Here is a 13,076-nt window from a genome sequence, read left to right on the forward strand (position 1 = left end):
TCATAGCTCACTGCAGCCTTGAGCTCCTGGGCTCAATTGATTCTCCTGCCTCAGTCTCCCAAGTAGCTGGGGTGACAGGCATGCACCGTCATGCCCAGCTAATTTTTCCTTTTCTTTCTTTCTTTTTTTTGTAGACATGGAGTCTCACTATTTTGTCCAGGCTGGTCTCACACTCCTGGGCTCAAGCAATCCTTTTGCCTTGGCCTCCCAAAGTGCTGGAACTACAGGCATGAGCCACCATGCCTGGCCAAGAATTACTCTTTCTATTTTTTTCTTTTGAGACAGCGTCTCACTCTGTCACCCGGACTGCAGTGCAGTGGCACAATCTCAGCTTACTGTAGCCTTGACCTCCTGGGGTAGATGATCCTCCCACCTCAGCCTCCTGAGTAGCTGGGACTACAGGTGTGCACCACCACACTTGGCTAATTTTCGTATTTTTTGCAGAGACAAGGTTTCACCATGTTGCCCAGGCTGGTCTTGAATGCCTGAGTCAAGCGATCTGCCTGCTTCAGTTTCCTCCTAAAGTGCTGGGATTGCAGGCATGAGCCACCACGCTCCGCTGAGCATTATTCTTAACAGCTGCATAGCCTTCCTCATCTCAGTAGTATCATCATTTATTTAACTGCCCCCTATTAATGAATGCTTAGGTTGTGTTTAGTTTCTTGCTTTTGCCACCTGTGCTACAAGAAACGTGTTTTCCTATAATTGTTGTGCCCCACATTTGGCCATTATTTATAGCAGTTCATTATGAAAACAAGCTACTTGATCTTTATCCAAAATATGGCAATTATTATAATCAGACTGAAAAATAAAAGAATGAGCAATGAAATTAGCAATGCCAAGAATCAGCTGATTCTGGCATAAATAAATTCCCACTGCAAATAATCACATTTACAGCACTGGGCAATTAGAGGCTTGCCATTTGGATCACGTGTTTGGAAAGAAAGAACCTGTGATCTCAGCCTGGCATTTCTGCCTGGTCTTTGGAGGAACGAGGACAGCCTTTGTGTATAAGCTCATTGTTGACACCAACTTGAAGATCATTCTAGGGCAGGTTTCAAGGTAGAACAGCTGGGCAGCTACTTGAGGTATTGTCTTTAAGAGCAGCTAAAACACAAGGAGGGCGTGGGTTACCTTACTCCAGATTTCCCCTCGCAGCCGCTTACATAAATGGTGTTTGACTGCGGTGCATGGCGCCCTCTACTGGAAGTAAAACATATTGGCCCAGTGCCAACCTGTATTGGTATTTTCGTGGAGACACGGCGCAGTGAGAGGTGATTATCGTTTCGTTGGTGCTTATTTGCATTTTCCAAATTTTCTAAAACAAAAGTATGCTGTCTGTAATGACAAAAATAAAATTGTATTTAATTCCCTTGCTTGAATTAAAGTCTATTCCTTCTTGATGTCCCTCCATAGACAGAAAGTGTAATTATCTGGGATTCTACATGTGATTTCTCTTGCCTGCCTTAAAGGGAATATAAATCTGTTAAGAACCACCAGCTCTACACACCAGAGTCATTCTCCAAATCAGTACCAGAGACGCCGTGGACATAAATGATTTAACAGGACCTTCTGACTATATATGCTAGAAACCCCTTTGAAATTGTTGTTCAACATGGTTAGGGCTTTGGCACCAGACATACCTGGATTTGAACCCAGTTATAACTGGCTTGCCAAAGTTGCTCCAATACTTTCCTTCCCAGTATCTATGCACCTTTGCAGTGTGACGGCAGCACGTCCCATCAAGAGTTCATTTTCCCCTCCCTGGGATCTGGGTGGCCTTGTGACTTGCTTTGACCATCAGAATGTAGCAGAAATGATGTTATGCTAGTTCCAAGCTTAGGCCTTGAGAAGCTTTGTGGCTTCTGCTTGCTGCCGTCCAGGTGCCATGGGACCAGGTGCCCGGGTGCCCCCTGATTCAGTGGACTGAAGACATTTGAGCAAGCCCCATAGAGTCTAGAGAAGCCACCAAACTGCCTCACTGCAGAATCATGAGTGGAATTAATCACTGTTTTAAACCATGAATGTGAAGGTGGTTTGTTACAAACTAGAAGCAAACCCTACATTCCACTTTTTTTTTTTTTTTTGAGTCAGAGTCTCACTCTGTCACCCAGGCTGGAGTGTAGTGGTGCAATCTCAGCTCACTGCAACCTCCGCTTCCCGGGTTCAAGCGATTCTCCTACCTCAGCCTCCCAAGTAGCTAAGATTACAGGTGTGCACTACCATGCCTGGCTAATTTTTGTATTTTTAGAAGAGATGGGGTTTTGCCATGTTGCCCAGGCTGGTCTCAAACTCCTGGCCTCAAGTGATCCACCCGCTTCAGCCTCCCAAAGTGCTGGAATTACAGGCGTGAGCCACTGTGCCCAGGCCTCCTACACTACACGTAATAACCATCTGGCCAGGCATGATGACTCACACCTGTAATCCCAACACTTTGGAAGGCCAAGATGGGAGGATCACTTGAGTTCAAGAACAGCCTGGGTAACACAGTGAGACCACCCACTCTGTCCTCTGTAGCCCATCTCAACAAAAAATTTAAAAAATTAGCTGGGTGTGGTGGCACACACTTTAGCGACTCCAGAGGCTGTGGTGGGAGGATCGCTTGAGCCCAGAAGTTTGAGGCTGCAGGGAGGTATGATCGTGTTGCTGCACTCCAGCCTCAGCAACAGAGCAAAATCTGATTTCAAAAATAATAATAACTATCTGACCTCCAGCAAGTCCCTTGTGAGCTCTAAGCCTTGGTTTTCGCATCTGTCATATGGGGATAAAACAGTTGTTCAGTGGACCAAGTAAGGTAGTCTGAGCAGAACATTGAGCAAAGTGCCCAGCACTTGGTAAACTCCATTATCATCATCATCATCATCATCATCATCATCATCATCATCACTATTAAGGCAAATGTTGTTGTTCTTATCACCAAGAATGAGAATCTCTACTTTGGGGGAAGGAAGAAAAGAATGAGGAAGGGAGGAGAGAAGAAGGGTCGTAGAAAAGCACAGATTAGGGTAGAGGAACAGGATCCTTAATGACCTAGTTGACTTTTTTTTTTTTTTTTTTTTTGAGATGGAGTTTCATTCTTGTTGCCCAGGCTGAAGTGCAATGGCATGATCTCAGCTCACCCCAACCTCTGCCTCCTGGGTTCAAGCGATTCTCCTGCCTCAGCCTCCCGAGTAGCTGGGATTACAGGCATGTGCCACCGCACCCAGCTAATTTTGTATTTTTAGTAGAGACGGGGCTTCTCCATGTTGGTCAGGCTGGTTTTGAACTCCCCACCCCAGGTGATCCACCCGCCTCGGCCTCCCAAAGTGCTGGGATTACAGGCGTGAGCCACCACTCCCAGCCCTAATTGACATTTATACTTAAAATTCAGAGTACATTACAAGGACTTCTGGTTGTTGAGCTTTTAAGAATTACACAGCAAAATCTTTTTCATCTGATTTTATGAGTTGCTGCAATAGGGTATAGCTATTGTAAATTAATGGAAACTTTTAATTGCATTTAATCACATCAAAATATCTCCAACTAAATGTTTCCAAATAATGAACTTAAGGGAGTCATTTTTGTAACTAGATAGGAACATTGTATAATTAAGACATTATTTTTATGTAAGTGGATAGAGTTACAGTGGTAGGAAGCCAGTGGCTCTCTTGGGTGGCTAAATATTTCTTCTGTAATTTCGTTTCTAGTTTTTATTTGCCCTCCTCATAGATAAAAGAGCTATTTAGGCTGGGTGGGGTGGCTCACACCTGTAATCCCAGCACTTTGGAAGGCTGAGGCAGGCGTATCGCTTGAGGTCAGGAATTCGAGACCAGCCTGGCCAACATGGTGAAACCCCATCTCTATTAAAAATACAAAAATTAGCCAGGTGTGGTGGCATGCTTCTGTAATCCCAGCTACTCAGGAAGCTGAGGTGGGAGGATAGCTTGAACCCAGGAGGTGGAGGTTGCAGTGAGCCAAGATATCATGCCACTGCATTCCAGCCCGGGTGACAAAAAAAAAAAAAAAATGCTATTTAGTGGGGTAGTTCAGAGAATAGGTTTGGAGGGTCAAGTGATGTCTAAACCTTAGCTCTGCCATTTACTAGCTATATGACCTTGGGCATGCTACTTAGTTTCTACAAAGCTCCAGCTTTTGTACCTGTAAAGTGGAGATGATCATAACATCTATATCCTAAGATGTTATGAGCATTAAAGTGGTAATATATGTAAAGCACGAGGCTCAGTGTCTGGAATGTAGTAATAGCTCAATAACCAAACGGAAGGGCTATAGCAGTGTTCAATACATGAACGACTAAATGGGGAAGAGGTAGGGAGCAGGCAGGCAAGCTGGGGACCCTTAAGATAAGCATGAGATAAGGGGGAAAGGCCCTCCTAGCTCCTCTGTGTCCTTTATTTTATTCCCCTGGTGTTCTATGCCATTACCCCAGAGCCCGACAGGAAGAATCTCTCTTCCTCTTTGTAGTCCCGCCCCTTTGCTGTTTTAGGGTGTGGTTTTCTCTGTTCCAGTTACTCCACCCTTGCAATCCCATCTGTTTATAAGCTTCCAGAGGCTTTTCAAAATTCTGATCCACTGATGGCACTGTTTTCTCACTCTCTAGCACTGTTTATTCTATTTCTTAGCTGGGCATCTTGAGGCATGCCTGTAATCCTAGCACTTTGGAAGGCCAAGGCAGGCAGATCACTTGAGGTCAGGTATTCAAGACCAGCCCAGGCAACATAGTGAGACCCCAGTCTCCACCAAAAAGTAGAAAAAATTAGCTGAGCATGGTGGTGTGTGCCTGGAAGTCTGAGGCAGAAGGATCACTTGAGCCTGGGAGTTCGAGGCTGCAGTAAGCCATGATTGTGCCACTGTACCCCAGCCTGGGTAACAGAGCAAGACCCTGTCTTTTGCAGAAAGAAAAGATTTATTCTATTTCTTACTACTTCTATGTCATTTCTAGGAAATGTGGAAGAAGAAGAAATAGCAAATGTCTCTTCTCATTCTACCTTCTTGAACAAGAATTTCTGTGGGCATTCTGCATATTTAATTCCTTTTTCTTTCCTTATATAAGAAGAAAATCCAGTGACTGTTTGAAGTCTATTGCTGCTGGCATCTCTCTGAGCGTCCCTGGTAAGGGAATTTGATTTGCTGTTCTGTGAGTACATTCCTCCTAGCCACTAGGGGAAAACTGTATCGTACTCAATGAACTCATCATACTCATGAATAGGGCAGTGGTTGTGTCTGCAGGAATTCCTGGAGCTGAGCCAGAAGTGGAGCACATTGTCCACAAGCCCCTGCCAGCCCAGATTTATGGCTGCAGCTCCGTTAATAGCCTTTGCTTCAAGCTCCAGTGGTTTGTAAGCTCATCCCAGATCCAGAAGTGTATGTCAAATGTCTACTCTACAGAGCCCTGGAGGAATTAATCATGAATCAAGGAGGGAAGGACTGAGGAGAGCTGAGAGCCACTCACCATCCTCCAGCCTCCCAGGTGGCAGGAGGAGGCTGGGGGTTTGCTCATGTGTTAAATCCATGTGGTCATGTCTCCCCTGTCCCTGTTCTGTCTACAGTGATACCTTGAGTCATTCATCCGTCATCCATCATCCATCACAATGACACTTGAGCTTCTTAGTAGCCTTCGGCAGATCAAATGCTTATTAATAAGTCTTAAGTGCTCTGCCAGGCACTGTCCTGGGCATTTTACAGAATGTTGTCATTTAATGACTATTATTTTAAGGGACCTCATGAGGTGGGGACGTTGTTGTTCCATTTTAGAGATGAGGAAACAGATGTAGGAAGGTTCAGTGACTTGCCTGAGGTCATATAGCTATTATGTGACAGAGCAACCAGGATTCAAACCCAAGCAGTCTGGTTTCACAGCCTATGATCTATTTTAGAATTAGCATTACCCTGGCTGGGCGCGGTGGCTCACGCCTGTAATTCCAGCAGTTTGGGAGGCTGAGGCCGGCAGATCACGAGGTCAGGAGATCGAGACCATCCTGGCTAACACAGTGAAACCCCGTCTCTACTAAAAGTACAAAAAAAATTAGCCAGACGTGGTGGCGGGCGCCTGTAGTCCCACCTACTTGGGAGGCTGAGGCAGGAGAATGGCGTGAACCCAGCAGGCGGAGCTTGCAGTGAGCTGAGATCTGGCCACTGCACTCCAGCCTGGGCGACAGAGCAAGACTCTGTCTCAAAAAAAAAGAATTAGTGTTACCCTTCTAGGCTGTCTCTTCCAGTCTTGCCCAATCACGATGCTCAGCAGGCATAAGAAGTCAGTCCCTGAACTATTACCCCTGAGAGGGTGGGCGCTCTGGCAGGACTGAACAGATCCCCACCCTCCAATGCTGATCTTGCTGCTTGTGCTGCGGAAGAGCCAGCCTGCCAGCAACAGAGACCAACGTGGAGCCCCCCAGGATGGAACCACTCCATGTCACTTGGTAGCAACTTAGGTACATTGGACTCTTCCAGTTTTGAAGGAGCAGCAATTCACCTTGACCGAATCTGCACCAATTCTGGGTACTGGTTTAACTCTCCTGCCCACAAGGTCTCGGTTGCCACCATCACCCGAGGGCTCACACAATGTCTGACCCACTGACAAAGGATCCCTCACAACATTGCTTGGGACCCAAGGAGCCCATATAGAGTGAAGGAGATGTAGAAGGGGATGTATGGCCTGGAATCCACTGGTCCTATCATATATTGTGCTATCCTGAAGCTGCTGGCCTGAGAGAAGCTACTGGCCTAACAGAGCAATGGGACAGTACTCTGAAGGTGACACTAAGGTGTCAGCTTGGAGATGATGCCCTATGACCATGGGGCACTGTCCTCCAGGACACAATACCCACTTAAGTCCACTACCATTATGATGCTTCATTCCCAGGAGAAAAGATTCATGGGTCTGGAAATTAAGGGGTTGAAGTAAGAGTAGGCTTCATTGTCATCAGTCCCAGTGACCCGGATCAGGGGATTTGTACTTCACATCCTGCAACTTCTGGGCTCTGTGGGTCTAGAGGTCCTGGCTCCTAGGGAGGGAAAGCTTCCACAGGAGACACAGCAAGAGTCCCAGTGGACCTTTTTTTTTTTTTTCTTGAAATGGAGTTTTGCTCTGTCGCTGAGGCTGGATTGCAGTGGTACGCTCTCGGCTCACTGCAACCCCTGTCTCCTGGGTTCAAGGGATTCTCCTGCCTCAGCCTCCCAAGTAGCTGGGATTACGGACATGTGCCACCACACCCAGCTAATTTTTGTAGTTTTAGTAGAGATGGGGTTTCACTGTGTCGGCCAGGCTGGTCTCAAACTCCTGTCCTCAGATGATCCACCCACCCTGGCCTCCCAAAGTGCTGGCATTACAGGCTTGAGCCACCATGCCCTCATCCATTAGACTTTAAGAAATAGCTGCTACCCAGTAACTTTGGGCTCCTTTGTGTCAAGAAATGAACAGGCAAGAAAAAGAGTCACCACTGTGTCGCAGAAATTGATCCTAGCCATCATGAAGACTTAATAAGCCCCATCTATCATAGGGTCACCCAGATGACATACCAGACATCTCTTGGTAATCTGCTGCTCAATTTTGGTGTTAAATGGACAAGCACAGCAAATATGGCCTAAAAGAGGCATGGCGACCAGGGACTCGAACCCCTTAGGTGTGAGGTCTCAGTCACCCACCCAGGTAAACCATCTAGATCAGCGGGGGTGCTCACTGAAGCTGAGAGGAATTTACAATGGGGAGTGGGGGTGGGAGACATTTGGCCTTTTGACCAAGGCAACTTCTGCAAGGGACTCAACTATGAGCTCCACTGGCGTCCTCTGCAGCCGTGAGGCCAGCAGCAATCACAGGGACTATAGATTAATTTATTGCAGAAAAGAGACTAACCAGAATCCTGGGGGAACTGTTCTGAGGCAGGGTGAACGGATTACAATTATGGGCTGCATAACACATTTGAGTCAACAACAGACCATATATATGATGGTGGTCCCATAAGATTATAATACTGTGATAATTAATTTATTTTGCAATCTTTTATTGAAGAGCACTGCTCCGTGCAGAGCAGGACTAACTCATAGGCAGTGCACCCAGAGTTGGCCTATTTTCATTATTCTTTAATAGCGAGGGGGGCTAGCCTTGTTGCCCAGGCTGATCTCAGACTCCTGGGCTCAAGGGATCCTCCTGCTTCAGCCTCCCAAAGTGCTGAGATTACAGGTGTGAGGTACCATGCCTGGCCTTTAAAAAAAAAAAAAAATTAATACTGTGTCTCTACTGTAGGTTTTCTATGTTTAGATATGTTCAGATACACAAATACCGTTGTGTTCAAATTGTCTGCGGTATTTAGCACAGTTACATGCTGTGTAGCCCTGGAGCAATAGGCTATACCATATAGCCTAGCTGTGTAGGAGGTTGTCCCATCTAGGTGTGTGTGAGGACAGTCTGTGATGTTTGCACGGTGACAAAATCACCTATTGATGCATTTCTCTTAACACATCCCCATCATTAAGTCATGCATGACTATATTGGAAGCAAGTGGGTCCACCCTGGACTGTGGAGGATGCTGTGATGTGCCACGAGGTCTGCCCTTCAGGACTGAGGCATTTATTCCCTCCCAAATGAGCAGCAGCCTTGCCTACTGGGAGCTCAGAGCTGCGTCCCTTGCAGAAGTTGCCTTGGCCAAAAGTAGCTGCCTTGCCAATGGTCATGCTCCGTCCTTGAGGGCAGCCCGCCCACATCCGATGCCTGGTTGGTGTGAGGGTAAAAAGGCCTAGCCCCCCTGCCCCAATCTGAAACACCTCTGAAGGGCTGCCTCAGCTTCTGAACCCCTGTAAGCTGAGCAGAGGCCTCTGTGGCAATGGTATTGCAATTCAGCTTCTCCCTCTGCGGCTCCTAATTTTCTCACTTGCTTGCAAGTGTTAATCCTAGTAACCACCCGCACAGTAATCTCCATCTCAAAGTCTCTTCCCCAGGATCCCATTCTAGAACAGGGACCATGGCGCTCTTGCTCAATGCTGCATCCCAGCACCTAGCATTTATGGGTGCTCAAGAAACATTGGTGGAATAAATGAATACCCTGCAAGGGATCGCCCTAGTCCTCTTGCAAACTTTGCCTAAATTATTGCAATACGATTCCTTACCTCCAAGCTGCTCTACCTGCCACAGCCAGATTCATACTTCTAAAGTACCTCCACTGCTCAGGAACTCTCAGTGGCTCCTCATCACCAATAGAATCCCTTTGGCCTGGCATTTTAGGCCTTTAACAAGCTTGCCCTGGCCTATCTGTCCAATCTCAGCTTTTAATTCTTCTTCTTTTTTTTTTTTTTTAAATTTTTATTGAGACAAAGTCTCACTCTGTTGCCCAGGCTGGAGTGCAGTGGTACGATCTTGGCTCACTGCAATCTCTGCCTCCTGGGTTCAAGCAATTCTCCTGCTTTAGCCTCCCAAGTATCTGGGACTACAGGCGCCCACCACCAAGCCCGGCTACTTTTTGTATTTTTTAGTAGAGACGGTGTTTCACCATGTTGGTCAGGCTGGTCTCGAACTCCTGAGCTCAAGTGATCTATCTGTCTTGGCCTCCCAAAGTGCTGGGATTACAGGCATGAGCCACCGTGTCTGGCCAGCTTTCAATTCTTACAGATCTCATCCTTCCAAGCTGACCAATCAGACAATTAGCCTTCCTCAGCCTCAGCTGCAGCTTCCTCTTTTCATGTGGTTCTCTTCCTAGGAAACATCTTACATCTTCTCCAAGTCTCCTTCTGGGTCTTCCCAAATCCTTTGCCTTCTTAATAGCAAGGCAGTAAAATGCAATGGGTATAGAGCCCAGGCACTGGGGTTAGAAGGTCCAGTTCATATTCCAGCTCCGCCACTTCCTGGCTGTGTTGCCTGGAGCAAGTTACTTTACCTCTCTGTGCCTCAGTTTCTTTATCTGTAAAATGGGGTTAATAATAGAATTTACCTTCTAGGGAAAATGAGAGCTTAAAGGAGATCGTCTGGGTAAACCATTTAGAACAGCACCTGCCACATAGTTAACACGAAATATTGGCTATTATTTTTTAGGGTGGGGTCCAACATGCATTTTCTATATTGGGCCACATAGTAAATAGTTCAGGCTTTGCAGGCCGTATATCTGCTGAAACTACTCAGTTCTGTTGCTGTGGCATGAAAATGACCATGGATAATACATAAATGGAGGGTGCAAGGTGTTCCAATAAAACTTTATTAACAAAACCAGTCAGCAGGTTGAATTCTGCCCATATGCCATAGTGTGCCAATTTCTGCTTCACGGCCCATCACAAATAGGAAGTCCTCCTCAATCCCCCAGGAGACAATGGCTTCTTCCTACAGCTCTGAATATTCTCAGTACCTTAAACTACAACACTAGCAAATTACTGCCCGGGTGACATGTGGTCAGCATCATCCCCTGCCTTGTGTTTAGGTTGGAAGAGTGTGGAAAGCAGCATTCATAGTGGCTAAAAGCATGGGTGTTGTAGTTACCCACCATGTGATTCAAACAGATGATTTCACTCTCTGAGCCTCAGTTTCCCCAACTGTAAAACAGAGATTGAAATAATACAGTAACACACACCTCTTGGGCTGCTGCGATGCGTCCAAGTGGAACAGTCCATCCATGCTAGATGCATTATTATTTCGCTTGCAACCTTCCAGCCATTGTGTTGTTTTGCTGCTGTTGTTGATCCTAACAATACTGATAATGATGCTATTTTCTTGCTACACCATAGCTCCTTGATCCTGGAAGCCCTGGTATAGCTATCTCTGCACCCCTGCTCCCACATCTCAGCCCCTACCTCCCGACCCAGGCCATGAACAGTATTTACTTACGACTGGGGAACTCCTCCAATCCCAAAGCCCACCAGGCCCCGGAGCACCAGGATCCAGCTATACACGGGTGCAAAAGCACTAAGGATGCCATAGTACAGCGTCCACAGCACGCTGATCTTCAGTCCCTGCGGAGAAGGAAGACACGGAATCACAAGGGCTTTTCAGCGCCTCCAGGTGGCGTTTGCACTGCACTGAGAGCTGCCGATAATGAGGTCACACTGAAGGAAGCCTACACAACCAAAGGGATACTGGAGTCCTCTGTATGGGGAGTGCCAACCCATAGGGGGTGGGTAAGAAAATCGTGAGACATTCTTGGTTGTCCCAATGATTGGCATTGAATGCCAGTCTGGGCCAGATATGTCAGATATTCCACAATACAGGAGACAAAATAGACTTGTCCTGCATCTCATGCCATCTCAAATATTCTGCCCGCCCATCATGCAGCTGAAACTCTGTTTCTGATGATCTACACCTAGACCTTTTGCTCTGTTTCACACATTCAAGACTTTTTTTTTTGGCATAGTTTGAATACACACTTAATTTTTCAGGAACGCCACTTTCAGATAAGTCAAAAGAAAATTTACTTTGTTTTACCCAGAACTTTACAAAATTATTCTTTTCAGAAAACCATGCTGTCAATGACAACGCTGTGTGCAGCGTTTGAGTCACTGATGGGAAACTTCAGTGTCAGCTTTCATTCACAGGGTTTATCTATGCATAGACTGATTTAAACCTTATTTTAAAAGGTCAAATGTAAAGAAAAAGCATCAATAATATTCCGTTAAATCCAAACGTATTTAAATCAGGGGCAGATATTGACCCTTTGTCATCTAGACAGAGTTGTAAGTAAACATTTGCATATTAAAAATAAATTTTATTTTATTAATGATGTTTTAAATTTATCCCTCCTGGTTAGCACTTTAGAACTGATTTCTTTCTTTTTCTCATTGACAAGTTTATCTTGGCATCATTATTCTAACATCTATTGTACCAGGATAAAAGTATATCAAAGTATAATTGTACTGAGTGATATTTTTACTATGAAGAATAAAACATAATATAAAGGTGGTTTCCCGTGTTGGCAAACTCATTTTGAAGTTATTTTAATGAATGACATACTCTTAGATCCTCCTAATTTGCAAACCAAACAAAGAACTTATTTCTTTCTTATTTATTTATTTTGAGACAGGGTCTCATTCTGTTGCCCAGGCTAGAGTGCAGTGGTGCAATCTCGGCTCACTGCAGCCTCAACCTCCCAGGCTCAAGTGATCATCCCACTTCAGCCTCCCGAGCAGCTGGAAGCATAGATGTGTGCCACCATGCCTGGCTAATTTTTGTATATTTTACAGAGGCGGCATTTCACCATGTTGCCCAGGCTATTCTCAAACTCCTGGGATCAAGTGATCCACGCACCTCAGCCTCCCAAAGTGCTGAGATTACAGGTGTGAGCCACCACGCCCGGCTGATTTCTTTTTTAAAGTATGTGAGTGACTAAGTTATTTTATCTTTGAAAGTTTTTTCTGGATAGATAAGAAGGCATTATTCGAATTGTTCACTTTTTTAAAGAAATGGAGTGTTGCTATGTTGCCCACACTGATCTTGAGCTCCTGAGTTCAAGGGATCCTCCTACCTCAGTCTCCTGGGTAGCTGGGATTACAGAGGCAAATTTTTGACATTTTTAAAGTAAAGGAGGCATGTGTTCAATAGGGTCAAGAACCACAGAGGGACACAATGTTTCAAGACAAACAGGGGGCCGAGCAAGGTGGCTCACATCTGTAATTCCAGCATTTGGGGAGGCTGGGGCTGGCGGATCACTTGAGGCCAGGAGCTCGAGACTAGCCTGGCCAACATGGTGAAGCCCCATCTCTACTAAAAATGCAAAAATTAGCCAGGTGGAGTGGCGGGTGCCTGTAGTCCCAGCTACTTGAAAGTCTGAGGCATGAGAATTGCTTGAAGCCAGGAGGTGGAGGTTGCAGTGAGCCAAGATCATGCCACTGCACTCCAGCCTGAGCGACAGAGTGAGACTCTATCTCAAAACAAAACAAAACAAGAAAGACAAACATGGCACATATTCCTGGGGTGTTAATTACCCTTAGAGATTGAAAAAAAATTAAGAATAAACAAATACTATTTTTATATCACAATCAATGCCAAATATGAGAGGGTAAAATGCAAATTTCGCATGTATTTTCAACCTGCTCTGTGAGGTCTGGGGCAGGCCTCTTTCTGCAATACCCTTCCCAGAGCTCCAAGGGTGAGTTCACCTTCCTGTCCC

At 45.8% G+C, this 13,076-nt stretch overlaps 1 protein-coding gene across 3 annotated transcripts in view; it reads right to left on the minus strand.

Moving 5' to 3' along the window:
• Positions 1 to 13,076, minus strand: part of SVOP (SV2 related protein) — a 104,098-nt gene that overhangs the window by 37,917 nt on the left and 53,105 nt on the right. For all 3 annotated transcript variants that reach the window (XM_008004608.3, XM_073021072.1, XM_008004606.3), the window contains one exon: positions 10,802 to 10,926. In XM_008004608.3, the coding sequence (XP_008002799.1) occupies positions 10,802 to 10,926 (125 nt within the window). The remainder of the gene's footprint in view (positions 1 to 10,801; positions 10,927 to 13,076) is intronic.

This window comes from Chlorocebus sabaeus, chromosome 11 (genome assembly GCF_047675955.1).
Source record: "Chlorocebus sabaeus isolate Y175 chromosome 11, mChlSab1.0.hap1, whole genome shotgun sequence".
In the NCBI taxonomy this organism is placed as follows: domain Eukaryota; kingdom Metazoa; phylum Chordata; class Mammalia; order Primates; family Cercopithecidae; genus Chlorocebus; species Chlorocebus sabaeus.